Source organism: Leiobunum rupestre, chromosome 5 (assembly GCF_980474605.1).
Source record: "Leiobunum rupestre chromosome 5, qqLeiRupe1.1.hap1, whole genome shotgun sequence".
NCBI lineage: Eukaryota > Metazoa > Arthropoda > Arachnida > Opiliones > Sclerosomatidae > Leiobunum > Leiobunum rupestre.
Window position 1 is genome coordinate 9250360 of NC_143388.1, and position 16208 is coordinate 9266567.

Consider the following 16208-nt stretch of genomic DNA (forward strand, 5'->3'; position numbering starts at 1 on the left):
TTTCAAATTATGAAACTCAGTAAAGTAGTCTATAGGGCAAAAGTGGCGTACGAAAATTCGTAATCGGCCCTAAATCGCTGGAGAATAATAAGCCATTATTATCTTTTAATTAAAGAACTTTTAATTGAAAATGTTCGCTGAAGTATTTTACTACTTAATCATTAACATCCAGCGACATAGGCGTACCGACCCGGGTTAAGAGGGTTAATATTTAACCGGGCGCCAAGCTGGCTATCATGTAGGGTTGCGCCAAAACATTGTTCCTTCAACCAGTGATAATTCTGATTCTTCGTTCAATAGAATTTTAATTTTTCAGTTGATCAGATTTCTATCTAAAACAATTTCTAGTTTTTCCAAAATGTATCACAATATCTCATATCTATGATATATACGCAACAAAATCGAACTTACGAAGGACAGACTTGTGTTGTGGTTGGTTAATTAATCAGTAGGTTATATAAAATTTAAAGTAAGACCGTACCAACGTCGATACTAAATTAACGGTGGAAGGTAGCATAGTCTAGACTAAAATCACGGTCTGTTCTCGGAGGAGAGACAGGCTTTTCACTCAGATTTACATTAAGAAAACGCTAGCTAGTGCATATCATTAAATTTATTTTCATTTAATAAAAAAAATTTAAAGCTATTATAATTTTTTTGGTATAAAGGGCGCCATTTTGAAACTTTTTAACCGGGCGTCATATACCGTCGGCAGTGCTTCCCTTTTCCGGGATTTTTCAACCTTCCAAAATGCTAAATGGGAATAATGCAATTTAAGAGGGAATACGGGAAAAGTGAGGGAAAAGTGCTCTTAGCACGGAAAGAAAGAGATTTTTTAGCTTTTCTGATAACAAAGCCTGTTGTAGTCGTACTCTAAATGTATATTTAGTCCATGGATATGTTATGAGTCACAGGTGTAATCAATATTTCCAATACGTTAGATAATAATGAAAGTCATGATCTACATATCCATTTATATATATTTTAATAAAATTATTCTAATGTAACTAATTTTGTACAAAATAAAACCTTATATTTGGAATTCGTTTCAGAATTAAACTGAATATTTGTATAAATTAGTACTAAAAGTTCCAAAACATAGCGAGGGATAAAAATGGGATAAAAGGGATTTTTTGTTAAATGAATTTATCGCCAGGGAAATTTTAGACATCAAATGTGGAAGCCCTGACCGTCGGTACGCCACTGTCCAGCGAATATTTAGTTAGAATTAGTAACTAAAATTTATTACGAACGTAATATAGTAAGTGGACGATTAGCTCCCAAAGTTTCTTTAGTTTATGTAACCCGACTCGATTCAAACGTGGGTCAATAAAAGACTGTAATTTAGGAGAAAGAATGTCGATTACTCGCCGAAAGAAGCACTCTGGGGACAATGCTAGGATAGATTAGCTAAGACTGAGCCGTTTCTTCTTCGGAAGAATTTATATGGTCTTCTACTGCGCTCTAAGTTTGGCCGCTTTACGCTCCAATACTCCGGGGCTGGTGGAAACACTTGACTGGCGCAAAGTGACAACCAGGATGAATCTTGATGCCTATCGATTACTTTAGCATCATCGATTTCATTTTGCAACTAAAACTAAAACTTAAAGTAAAGGAAAGCAACGCGCGCCCCAAATAGAAAATAGAGGGGGTGAACTTTTGCTCGCTTTTATATTCTTCCTTCCCCCGTCAGTTTCCGTTCCCCTGGTGAGAGGTTTTAACAGGAATTTCCGATACTTTTAGATTTTAGTGAACTCGCCGTACTTCCTTTCCTAAAAATATATAAACTGGGATTTCTTATTATCAAGGTTTTTTTTCCAAGATAGTACGATTTTCACAATATATAGACAGGGCCGTGTTAATAGATTTCCGGGACCTAGGAAAGGTCTTGAAACCGGGCGAAGTACTTACTGTCCTCCGGATGTTAAAATATCGATTAAAAGGTGCTGAACTGCGACAGACGTACAAAATCTGTTGGGAAAATAGGCGGATTTGCAGATCATTAACGAAATACCGGCCGACGTAATGGATTTTAAGATAAGACGGGATGCATGAGTAAATTTAATTTAAAAAATGTTAGTTCATAGACATTTGTTTAGATTAAAGTATTTTCTGTACTCTGTTTAAATATACTCTGCTAATTGCAGCGTAGTTTATATTGGCATACGGATCTGAAATTAAACTTAACATTCGAGACCGGGCCCTTCGAAAGATACGGGCCCTAAGCAATTGCCTATTTTGCCTAGTCCATAATACGGCCCTGTATATATAATTTGTTTAGCGCAAATGTGGGTGCCCATAGAAACGTAGCAAAGGTTACCAATTTCATTGGCTGCCCATTACGTCATCGCACGTTATTTGTCTGAAATTTACTGCGCGTGGCGAGAATATTTCAACCAGTGAAAATTGGCTACCGTTGCTATGAAAGACCGTGACTAGAAACAATACTACCATAGTTGTTTGTCAGTAGGAAGCACATTGGCCCCAGTTACAGTAATAAAAATACCATTTTCTTCTTTAATACACAGCTAAGCTAATACCCAAGGAGCTTACTAGACAGGCGTGTTCCTACGAAAAATCTGTTAACACCTCTGTAGCACTGTAAAAGCTGGGGTAATATTTGGACCCGCGGCTAGAGGCGCCACTAGTAACACAGCTCAAGCTAGGGGAAAATTTTGACCAGCGTCGAGATGGAGCCACAATCGGTATGCAAGTTGAGCCATAGAACACGCCTGTCTAGTAAGCGAAGCGTATATATAGTCTTTGCCAAGGAGCCACACATGTAGTTCCTAGTCAACCAGTGACGCCCATTACCTGTGGCCAGGTTAATTTTCGAAGGAGGGTGGTGACAAGCCCTTCATTCCACGCGAGACAACAACTCCTTACATATACTATTACCGTTACCTTCAGCAGGTTTTTATGGAAAGGGGAATTCGTAGAGCTGGAGTGGTTCCGAGTTTTCACCCAGTACCACAAGCTGGGATCGAATCCGGCTCAGTGTTGCCAGTGTTCGAGATTTTAAAATCTGAGAGTTTCGGGCTATAAACCGCCCAATAGAGACAAAGAAATATTTTTGTTTTGATATTAATTTTACTTAAAAATGTATGCAGTTAAAAATGGTGAGATCAGGGCATGAAATAAGCACAGGACACTGAACATTGTCCGATAAATTTTGCATATGTCCGATAACTTTTTCAATAAACTGGGAATGTTTTTTTTTCTACAAATTCAATAAAATGTAAACTTATTGGACATTGTCCGATTAAATTTTCTAAATGAGGGGGGTTCACTGGACAAATTTCCGATAACTTTAATTTCTTATTTCCTGCCCTGGGTGAGATTGTGGTTTGAAGTTGGAAAAGTTCAATTAACCCTCGAAAGTTCCTCATAACATGTAAAATCCCATGAACCCCTTTGAATTTGTTAAAACAAATTCCTTTATCCCATTTTCAGGAATAGCCATTGCAAATCCCACGATTTAGCAACACTGTTCGGCTTCTCTCACTTTCATTAGTATATTATTTACTTAAGTGCCACCGAGTATTTAGATTTTTGTATAGTGCTAAGGTTAACTACGTTATTGTAGTATTTTTCAAACTATAGCAGCATTTTAAATGAAATATTAACACAATCAATGAGATGTACTTAGTTCACTACATACAAAGGTTTGTTTAAAATAATTCCCGATAAATGAGTAAAGTTTCGCACTTGTATCTAGATATTTATTTTCGATGTCCATGGTTTCAGTTGGACTAAAAAATTCGCGATGGAAAATATTGTTGAAAATGTCAACTGGTAAAAATTCAATAGTTTATATTTTATTTTGAAACAGAAAATCCAACGTTGATTTGAAGAAACGTTGTGAATAAAAGCTATCATTAGGGAACCAAACTAAACTTTATTTAACTAAATTTAGGTCTATGATTCTCAGAATGGAAATTTATAATCACAAAAAACTACACCTTTTCCATGTTAAGTTCTTTTGACGAGCTGTAATTTAAACTAGTACATTTTCCTTTTTCATAAGCGAATCAATGAGAATAGTCATAAAAATCCCAAATTTAGATAATACTACAGAATACCAGACAACAGGAATATCTACGGTTTCAACGAAAGGTGATGAAAATCCGCCTATGTTAAAGCCAATGAGGTAGAATAAATAGAGATCTAAATCCTCCTACCAGGACTTACCGTTTCGCGGGACAGTCAGGCTTGGAAATAAGCGGTGGTCACTGGGTCAAAGACCAGTTTATTAATTGCTCGGACCAGTTTTTTTATTCAAAAGCTAGGGGTTTACTGGTCCAGTGTCCAGTTTATTAATTCAAAATTATCTACCGTATTATTAACCAACTGGTCTACGTGACCACTTAAATAATTCAAGAGTTGGGAGTCACTGGCCAAATAGACCAGTTTAGAAATAAACCTTATTTCCAAGCCTGGGGACAGTATTTGTTGAGTTGGAGAGTTAGGCCTAGGAAATTAACTTAATCAAATCGTGGTGGCGCCATCTATCGTGTTATTGGAAAACTAAACCTTAACATATTTTGCAAGAGTGTCTGCTTATAGAAACAGATTTCGCCAACACGATTGGATAAAGTTGAAACTAAGCCTAATTCTCCGACTCAAATAAAACCTGTCCCGCGAATCTCAGATTTTTTTGGATCTCTATTTATTCTACCTCATTGGTTAAAGCGAGGCTAAGATTATAGTATAGGGTATCGGCCGCCATTTTGTTTTTTTATTTTTTTTAACATTCGATGGACAATACAATTTTATTAAAAATAAACCCCCGCTTTTCGAGAAACAAGGAGAATTTAGGTTATATTTCCAATTTAAAAATTTCCGTTTTATTGTCCAATATAAGTAGATTATACGGCGCAAATTTGGTTGTATAATACATTTTTATATATCGTAGGGTACACGACGGTAGTATTACTACTTTTGGACTTAACTACGATTTGAGTTTTGTGTTATAATATAGAATGTTTCATGTTATATTGTTTTTCAAACGGTTTTTTCTTATTTTTTTAGTCCACAACCTAACGGGGCCATTGTTAAAATTCATTACTTTAATTTTATTTGTATAACACTATGGTTGCTTTGGGGTTTTATACGATTTTTTATAAAATTTTGAGTATAAATATTATTTATGCTATATTTAATTTTTTAATAGGTATATTAAAGTGAATTAGCCAGCTAAATGCATGCTAGCCGCTGCGGTTAGACGTGAGGTTTAAATAAAAATAACAATAATAATCAGCTAGGCTAATACCCAAGTCCCCACCTTAGGCCTAAGTCATCACGCGACTTCTAAAGCCATTAATTCAGGTGGCCGGGTTACAATGCGTAGGAGGGTGGTGGCAAGCCCTGCATGCCAACAGCCCCCTACACTGACTACTACCGTTAACCTGCACAAGGTTTTAGGGAAGGGGAAAACACCTTTAACCAGTGGGGAGAGAACTTGCAAACTCAACGCAGAGGGAGTTGTTCCGAGTTTTCACCCAGTGCCACAAGCTAGGATCGAACCCGGCTCCTCTTGCTACAAGGCGAAAGTGCTAACCACTCCGCCAACCCAATATGAGCATATTAACTCTTAATTTATGGATGAAATTTTTGGTTAGTTAGTGAAGTATCAGTCTTGTAAAAATTTTATGTATTGTTAAATTTATGGTTAGTGTTAAGACTAGGATTAGACCAATAGTCGATATGTTTTACAAATTCTCGGACTGAGAAAATTAAAAACGCGCAATTTCGTTGCACCAGCAGATTTAAACCTATCCGTTGATCGTAATTATACACCTATGGTGGAAAATAATATGAAAAATTGTGGATTTTTCCAAATTGAACTGGACATTGCATTCCAATTTGTACATATTTTTTGTACTATGCAAATTGAAGTAGAATGTTACTACTTTAATTAAATATTTTCATAATTTGATAATTTCAATCAAACTAGTTTTTAGCTGCTGACGCGTAATATATCTTTAATATCCATTATCGCCACTATTTTCCATATTTTCCAGTTTTGGCAACGGACCTGGATTTTTATGAATTAAAGTGGTCTTATGGTAACACTGCAAGTTGTGGCGCAAATAACTGATGTACTCTCATTGTATTTTACAGATTGACCGTGACGGCTAGCTGCCCTATGGACTTGCAATACTTTCCTATGGACAGGCAGCTGTGCACAATTGAAATCGAGAGCTGTAAGTACAATATTACTATTCGCATTGTCATCATATTTTCTTTTTGAATTTGAACCATATTAATTGAAAATTGTACATTTCGTAAAGTGGTTTGAATATATGACAAAATGTAAATTTCGTAAAGTGGTTTGAACATATGACAAAATTGTACATTTCGTAAAGTGGTTGGAACATATGACAAATTTGTACATTTCGTAAAGTGGTTTGGACATGTGACGAAATTGTACATTTCGTAAAGTGGTTGGAACGTATGACAAATTTGTACATTTCGTAAAGTGGTTTGGACATGTGACGAAATTGATCCTACGAAAACCATTAATTTAATATCTCCTTGAATGACGTTCTTTAAAGCCTGTTTAAAACGCTCGAGCACGCTGTTTAGTAAAACACGTAACCTAAGTTCGTTATAGCTGAGGTAAAAGTTAGCGTAGTTCGTATTTTAAGCGGGAAAGAGCGTTTTAAAATAACGTTCGGCTTAAGGTTCGCTCGGCTGAACTTCAAAGCCTCGCATTTCGTTAAATTGTATCCGAGCTAAATCGATCGTGAATATCGTGCGCGTTACGTAAGCCGCTGCCGTCAACATATATCTTTAAATGTCGAGCGTATACCTATGGTATAAAGACCAGCGCTGGATGCGTGGGTATTCGCCGTATGATGGCGTTGGGATTTTTCCGGCTTATTTTCCACTCGACTGGCTGCGAAAACGAGTTCATGGAAATTGTTTTGTAGTGTCGTCGCCTCTCTGCCAGTCATTAAGCATCGGCGCCGGTGACCGACGACATTCGGTGACAGGCCGCCCGTCACTTTGTTAGGACGAGATGTCCGCCCGACTGAATCCTAACTCTTCTCTGTTCGGCCTAGACCGCCCTCGTAACGAAACGAATAACTCCGGAGATACACCGTTTTCCTAAAATACCGACGACCGAATGTTGTACTCGCGGCTGGCATTCTGTGGATGTAAAATTTTTGTTTTCTCGCATCGTCGCTATCATTAATTACGAAATTTTTCTCAAGGGTCGTTAAACCGGTCGCGAGTTCCCATTACACCCCTATCTCGCTTGCTCGTAAGGAGTTGGAAATTCTTCAAACATTTTTGTTTATTTACAACATCTCCGAGTTTGCGTCGGTTTGTAGTTTGTAGAAATATTAAAACTTTTCTTTCCCCATAAGCGATTTTCGCCGTTTCAAACGAATACTTAAAAGCTGGGGTCGGAAAGGAACGCGTTCTTAACGGTCGGTATAGGTCGGTTTAACTAATTTTACCGCAGAAATTTAAAAATTTCCATATATTAAGTTATTTAATCTTTAGATATTATATAACTCTAAATATTGAACTAGGTTTAAAGGAACATAGGGGGTGATAGCGGATGACTTTTGGTTTAGTGTATACACCCTTTAAGGGGGAAGAATACAGTAAAAGCCTCTTTTTCGTTCAAGCTGAACGTTTCTGTTTTAACAATTACATAATTGAATTATATTTTTCTTATTAGACTGAACCTTCCTCTAGTGCTTAAAATAATTTTGATAATTATAATATTATTAGTTAACGAGATATAAGATCCTAACTAAAGGTTAGTTTGGGCGCTTGCCCAACTTGTTTAGCTCCGGGGGTCCGAATTAAAACGTAATAACTTAAATACTTTTAAATTTAAAATTGTCAAAATTATTTTAAGCACTAAACAAGAGGCTGTTCTACACTTAAATATTAATTTTATAAGTTAAAATACAAAATTAAAAGAGTTCAGCTTGAAATAGCGCGAAAGTAGACAATGACCACTGTAGTCTTCCCCCTTAAGGCGGGATTTTAACGTCAATGTCAGCTAGGCAACCACATCACGGTTTGAAATGTACCGCGTGCATTAATCCCCCAGTCAGTATTGAAATGTAAAATATAATCTACTGGACTAAACCATTTTTTTGAGAAAATGATCACTATTTATTATATTTTTCTTCCGAATGGTATTTTTTAAAATCAATGGAAACTGGCGAACAGGTTTCAAGCAATTAAAATTTGCAGTGTATGGAGCGGGATTCTTCTAAGTACTTACACTCTCTATATACTTTTGGTATTATTGAAATTAGTTTTGCAATTTTATCACAATGCACCTTCATTAAAAGTTCCTAGATTTGACCCAACGCCAGTGGCAAAATTAACGTATCTGGTAGAGGTCGGGATGGTTAACTTTTATTCAATAGATAAAGCTCTCAAAATTATTCGTAAAACGTTTTGATCAAGTAATTTATATTTCTGTATTATCCGATTAATTTTTTGACAAATTTGTAAAATTAATCTGGAAAACGACGTTTTTTTCCATCAAAAGCTCAAATTTTACGAATAATACATGTTTTTTAATCATTTTCCGAAATATTAACCGGTAAATTTATTTGTTTAAATTTTTCCCCGAAAAAAATCAATTTAAACATGGATAATGATTAACCGTCCCCGACCTCTAGTCTCTGGGACCTAGGGCGTAGAATCCGGGGAAGACAAAGGGGCAATGCCCCTCCCAAATATTTTTCTGGAGGGGTAACTAATGAAATTGCCCCTTCAAACTTTTTGGTTGGTTAAAAATTACAAATAGAGGCTAGATAGAGATAATATTAACCTACGGTCCTTACTTTTTAAGAAACATTGGTTTGGTATCATAATATACCTGAAATTATCTGAAATGGTTCTGTTTTTTTGTGTTAAAGATCAACTTCCATCTATTAAATTACGAAATACAAAGATATTAAAAGCCAAGAGCTACTTTGCCCCTCCCAACGTCTCAAACGTTTCAACGCCACTGTCTGGGGCCCACCAGCGAAACTCGTATAGGGGTCCCATATTATAATTAAAACCATTTTTTCCCTGAATCTCTCGGAAGACTAAAATTCTTTGGGGGCCCGGCCACGAAGAAAATCTTTACTGGCCCAACAAAAACATTCGATTTTAGCCCGACCAAAATGTAGGGCTGTGCGAGTACTTGAACATCATCGAGTACTCGAAGTCGACCTCGAATAAGTAATTGGAGAATACCCGTCGATTACAGAGTACCTAAAAATTCATATTCGGGTACCCGATTACTCGAATAAAATGCTCTCTAAACTCGTCGAGTATTTGGTTTTTTCTATCCTCGTTGCTTCAAAGTTTATTAGGGGGCAATAAACGGTACCTACAAAGTTGTGGAAACTGTGGTTCATTTGAATTAAAGGAATATTTTTCAGCATTGAAAGTTACTTTACACTCCTTTTAAATTTAATTTCATCATTATTTGAATAAAACCAGCTCCTAATCAAGTACTCGATAAGCCGACTCGTAAAAATATTTGTCGATGGTTTTTTTAGTTACTCGACTCGAATAAGAGAAAGCTTCCCCTTAATCCAGTACTCGATTACTCGACTCGACTTCAATATTACTCGACTCGAATACTCGATGAAAAGAAATTGGTACTCGATACCCGACTAAATTGCCTAAAAACACTACTCGCACAGCCCTACCAAAATTTTATTTGTGCTCTTGTGGGAAGAAAAGAATTATAAAAATCTGTATATTTAAATTAATATCCATTTGGTCATTAAACGTCGATATTTAAAACACACCTCATTAATAAATTGGTCATCAATAAGCAGACTAAAAATATCGATTTGAAACTAGCTGAAGAATTCCGTATTAAAACTTTCAGCGCCGTTTTTAGGCGGTCCAATTTATATTTTCTGGCGTCTGGCCGAAAAGAGTCCATCTCGAAAGAGATAAATAATAAATGCGAAGGAGTGAAAATTTTCCAAAACTTTGGCTACCTCTTGAAATGAGGTTTCCTTTTCAAATCAAGAAATAGCCGGGCCTCTTCGTCCCCGAGGGTAATCATCTCTCTTCCCGCGATCTTTGGGTTCCCTGGGCGGACGCCCACTGCGCGCCCGCCCTCCCTCTTAACATCATTCTCTTCGCGCGCCTTTCACCGAATCTAGCTGGCGGATCAATACGGAGCGTGACTATTTATAGGGAATATGAAGACGTATTATCTGCCATCGCGCTTCTCGGGAAAATCAGAAATTAGCTTCCGCTTAATAAGAAAGAATAATCTATCAAACGCGCTAATTATCAGAAAGATATTGCCGCATTTCCGCGAAGGGAACTTTCCTAATCCCAATGCCGCTTTTCAAATTATCTACCTTCTCTTACGGATGTATTTATCTCTTACCAAATAATTGTTCATTTCCTCAAACTGCTAATGTTATACCCTCGAATCATGTACCCGTACCTCATCGTAAAAATACCGTACACTCTAGAAAATAGTTATTTTAGAAATCTTGAAATCATCGTGAAATTAGGAGATCTGGCAGGGTTGCTCAAAATGCATTTTGAAAAAGTCAAAATACCATTTGGCATTTTCCATTTTGAGTTAGAAAAAGTATTTTGCATTTTACATTTTGCAATTTGAGTTTCTAGGAAACTATTTTGCATTTTACATTTTGCAATTTGAGTTTCTAGGAAACTATTTTGCATTTTACATTTTAGCAATATGAGTTTCTAGGAAACTATTTTGCATTTTACATTTTAGCAATATGAGTTTCTAGGACACTATTTTGCATTTTACATTTTAGCAATTTGAGTTTCTAGGAAACTATTTTGCATTTTACATTTTAGCAATATGAGTTTCTAGGAAACTATTTTGAATTTTACATTTTGCAATTTGAGTTTCTAAGAAGATATTTGACATTTTACATTTTGCAATTTGAGTTTCTAGGAAACTATTTTGCATTTTACATTTTGCAATTTGAGTTTCTAGGAAACTATTTTGCATTTTACATTTTGCAATTCGAGTTTCTAGGAAGCTATTTTGCATTTTACATTTTAGCAATTTGAGTTTCTAGGAAGCTATTTTGCATTTTACATTTTGCAATTCGAGTTTCTAGGAAGCTATTTTGCATTTTACATTTTAGCAATTTGAGTTTCTAGGAGACTATTTAAAACATTTTCAAAATGTTTTTACTCTGGTACCATCATCGCAGCTCTTGTAGAGAAAGTTCGTCTGCTATTTACTCCCAAGTAATCATAGATGGCGATACTTATTTATTCACTTACTCAGAAGCAGACGAACATTCGTACAGTGCCACCGCTTTATTTCCCACGCTGGCTGCGAGGATGGTTTTGAATTGTCTACGTTATTATTATTAATTACTAATTAATAATAATTTATTAGTAATTAATTATTAATAAATAAACTTTAAATAATTAAGTAAACAGAGTGCATTTGTAAAAAGATTTTGCATTTTGGAAATCCATTTTCAAAATGCACGTTGTATTTTTATTTTGAGCTGCAATAGAGTGTTGTCGTCTGAAACCCTGCGACGTCACCATTGTAATTTGCCTATTGATAAAAAACGGTAACTGTCATGGCGGCCACTATTATCACTACAACTGTGACGTTACAAGTTTTCAAAATCGTATCAGACGACAACACTCTATAACCATTTTACATTTTACATTTTGCATTTAGAAAAACCAATTTTCAATATGCATTTTGTATTTTGCATTTTGCATTTTGAGTTATGGAGAAAGTATTGGGCATTTTACATTTTGCATTTTGAGTTATGGAGAAAGTATTTGGCATTTTACATTTTGCATTTTGAGTTATGGAGAAAGTATTTGGCATTTTACATTTTGCATTTTGAGTTATGGAGAAAGTATTTGGCATTTTACATTTTGCATTTTGAGTTATGGAGAAAGTATTTGGCATTTTACATTTTGCATTTTGAGTTATGGAGAAAGTATTTGGCATTTTACATTTTGCATTTTGAGTTATGGAGAAAGTATTTGGCATTTTACATTTTGCATTTTGAGTTATGGAGAAAGTATTTGGCATTTTACATTTTGCATTTTGAGTTATGGAGAAAGTATTTGGCATTTTACATTTTGCATTTTGAGTTATGGAGAAAGTATTTGGCATTTTACATTTTGCATTTTGAGTTATGGAGAAAGTATTTGGCATTTTACATTTTGCATTTTGAGTTATGGAGAAAGTATTTGGCATTTTACATTTTGCATTTTGAGTTATGGAGAAAGTATTTGGCATTTTACATTTTGCATTTTGAGTTATGGAGAAAGTATTTGGCATTTTACATTTTGCATTTTGAGTTATGGAGAAAGTATTTGGCATTTTACATTTTGCATTTTGAGTTATGGAGAAAGTATTTGGCATTTTACATTTTGCATTTTGAGTTATGGAGAAAGTATTTGGCATTTTACATTTTGCATTTTGAGTTATGGAGAAAGTATTTGGCATTTTACATTTTGCATTTTGAGTTATGGAGAAAGTATTTGGCATTTTACATTTTGCATTTTGAGTTATGGAGAAAGTATTTGGCATTTTACATTTTGCATTTTGAGTTATGGAGAAAGTATTTGGCATTTTACATTTTGCATTTTGAGTTATGGAGAAAGTATTTGGCATTTTACATTTTGCATTTTGAGTTATGGAGAAAGTATTTGGCATTTTACATTTTGCATTTTGAGTTATGGAGAAAGTATTTGGCATTTTACATTTTGCATTTTGAGTTATGGAGAAAGTATTTGGCATTTTACATTTTGCATTTTGAGTTATGGAGAAAGTATTTGGCATTTTACATTTTGCATTTTGAGTTATGGAGAAAGTATTTGGCATTTTACATTTTGCATTTTGAGTTATGGAGAAAGTATTTGGCATTTTACATTTTGCATTTTGAGTTATGGAGAAAGTATTTGGCATTTTACATTTTGCATTTTGAGTTATGGAGAAAGTATTTGGCATTTTACATTTTGCATTTTGAGTTATGGAGAAAGTATTTGGCATTTTACATTTTGCATTTTGAGTTATGGAGAAAGTATTTGGCATTTTACATTTTGCATTTTGAGTTATGGAGAAAGCATTTTGAACAACCCTGAAATCTGGTGAAATATCCGCTCCAAAATCTAGAAAACCAGTCCTAGAAACCAGAAATCAACATGAAAATCGTATTCTGATCTTTTAAAATCTGCAGTTTCTGAGTTCTGAAATCACTTTGAAATTTGAAGTCCCGACCTCTCAGATGGAAAGATAGTATGCAATGAATAATATAGTTACTTTTTATAACTATTACCAGAAATTTATTATATTGGTCTTCCCAGAAGTTTATTAAATTTGTCTTGCGACGGAAGTATTCATCTTCGCCATCAAAATGCTTTAAAAGTCGCTTGATAACTTAACCCTAAAGGGGTGCCTTTACCATAAGCCTAGCTGATTATTATTATTATTATAATTATTATTTAATCGCTCGTATTTAATTTTCCTAACCTTGAAAAAAATTAAAATTACACTACATAGGAATATGTTCTAATTAAAAATAAATTTTCCCTCTGCCTAATAGTTTTAGAAACTCTCTATATGATGAATTTCGCCCCGCAATATATTTGCTTACAAAAAGTATTTTTAAAAATCAATAAACTATTCTATAAAATACTAGTTATGTGGCCACCTGAATTAAGGGCTTCAAAAGTCGCATGATGACTTAGGCCTAAGGTGGTGCTTTGGGTATTAGCCTAGCTGATTATTTATTTATTTATTTATTTTTGTTTATAGAGAGGCTGAAGTTGTGGCCCGATTTTTCGTGAACCAGGGCGACTCATTATTATCTTTTATCTGGCAAACATACAACACTGTTTGGCTGGTCGATTTAAAATATAACTAAATAAATTTAATATGTCTAGCCCGAATAATAACGGAACTTAGGCCCAATTCTTAAAACTAAGGAATAATGATAGTTGCCAGTCCTAACAGCAATAGCTTTAATGTCCAAGGGTTTGGCTGGTTTAGCTCGGACTTTGTAGAATGGTCTATTGGAGCATCTGCAGGTACAAGTTTCAAGCGAAAAACATTAGCTGGATTGGTAGATTAGATTTGTAGGGACTACAGCGCTTTCCTAAACAGCATTTGTTTAATCAGCATTTTCCAAAACAGCATTTTTCAAAATAGCGTTTTGTCAAAATAGCGCTTTGTCATAACAGCGTTTCTTTATACAGCGTTTCCAAAAACAACAAATTGTTCAAACGGCGCTTTGTCATAACAGCGTTTCTTTATAAAGCATTTCCCAAAACAACAAATTGTTCAAACGGCGCTTTGTCATAGCGGCGGTTCTCAAAACCGTATTTTGTCGAAACTGCGTTTCCCAAAACGGCACTGCTTTCTATAGCACTAATAATATAGGCCTATTGTAATACATATTTTTCTGGAATTTCGGCAAATTTCATTACCTAATGGTTTCTGCCGATAGTTAGTATTGCAAACTTACCTAACCTAACCTAACCTAACCTAACCCCTGAAGCTCATATGTATTTTATACATTTTCCATCGTCAATTCATATAAATTTTAAGAAACCGCTGTCTTGACCAAAACCGCTGTTTCAAAATCCCTAATTTGAGAAACTCTATATTCAGAAACGCTGTTTATGGAAAAAGCTGTTTTGACACACCGCTCTATTGAGAAACGCTAAACCAAAAAACGCTGACTAAACAAAACGCTCTTTCGACAAACCGCGGTATTAAGAAACGCTATTTCAACAACCGCTGTTTTAACAAAGCGCCGTTGCAACAAAATGCTGTTTTGGAAAACGCGCTTTTAATAAATGCTATTTTAGTCAAGCGCTCTATTCCCTACATACCGGTAGATTAACACTTCTCTCGCTAGAGATATATACTATACACTTCTGATATTACTACAGGAAAAGTATAGTTTAGAATTAAGTAAATTGCTTTTTGCAATTTCACATGGTCAGGTGTCAGGTAGAGTAATAAATGCGGTACATTTTGAGCAGTAATGCTGTGTCTGCTTTCGCGGTTAGGCAGTCAAATATCTCTCATTAGAAACTACCTCTAACCGCCTAAGGTACTTGATTAATTTTTATCCATAGTTCTGTCTTTTCTGAGTAATTGATAAATCTCATTTGTATCATTGTATGTCTAAAGACAGCTATTGTCCAATACGTTATCCCTAACTATTTCGAATACACAAAGGCGTATTTAGACTTTTGGCGCCCATAAGCGACAAAATATTAACGGCCGCTTTAAAGCAATAAAATTACAAAATTGTTCCAGTATTAGGCATTGGTTAGATATGTATCCTTTTTTGTCACCAGTCACTTTTAGATCATTAACCTAAGCTAAGCTTAGAAAAAAGAATAGGCTTAGCTGTGGCCTGCACTTAGCTCAAGTTTTCCAATAGACTCGTCTGGCTAGTGTACTTGAAAGACCGAAGTGAAATTTTCTCTCTGGAGGCTTCCACAACACCGCTGGTTCAAAATGAGTCATTCTATTAAAGGCGATTGTTGAGTTCGAGATTTCACCTTTTGCATTTACCCTGGACGTACACATACATAGTACCATCTTCGTATTCCACAGCACCAGTGTCTATGTAATATTTTTTGGTTCCGGAGAGAGACGCAAAACGTAACGTTCGATGCGCCATAAAACATCGCTTTTCTGGCCTTCTCATTTCCAGGGCCTTTCAGACACTTTCGCTTAAGGGAATTATGGAATTGCAAAAGCGCCCCCCAAAATTGGGCGCCCATAGGCGTGCGCCAACTTAACTTAATAGGTAAATACGCCCCTGCGAATACATAATTTAAATAGTTGGAAATATTCGGTTAAGCTTAATGTCATTCACTAATGTCTTCGAGGAATCGTCTTACGAACTTACCGGCTTTCGTAAGTAATATTTTTTTAGGTGAAATGACGGCGGATCAGTCCCGCTAAATCTAAAATTAGATACAAGACGTCCATGCCGCGTATTTTGGTGCCCATAATTAGGTGTCGTATTCGTAACCAAATTCATATTTTAGAGAATATTCCAAATTATCATTCACTGAAAACATTTTCCAGATAGTAAAATAAATTTCCAATATAATATTAAACAAATTCAATTTAATTTAAACAATTAAGTTTTGTTTTAAGCAATTTTCACAAATATAAAAATTTTAATGAAGGTGCGGCTTGTATATTACAACAATTA

The 16208-nt window shown here is 35.2% G+C and overlaps 1 protein-coding gene across 2 annotated transcripts in view; it reads left to right on the top strand.

Annotated features, from left to right (window-relative positions):
- Positions 1–16208, top strand: part of LOC149943502 (gamma-aminobutyric acid receptor subunit beta-like) — a 127947-nt gene that overhangs the window by 75893 nt on the left and 35846 nt on the right. For both annotated transcript variants that reach the window (XM_090174896.1, XM_090174895.1), the window contains one exon: positions 6124–6206. In XM_090174896.1, the coding sequence (XP_090031022.1) occupies positions 6124–6206 (83 nt within the window). The remainder of the gene's footprint in view (positions 1–6123; positions 6207–16208) is intronic.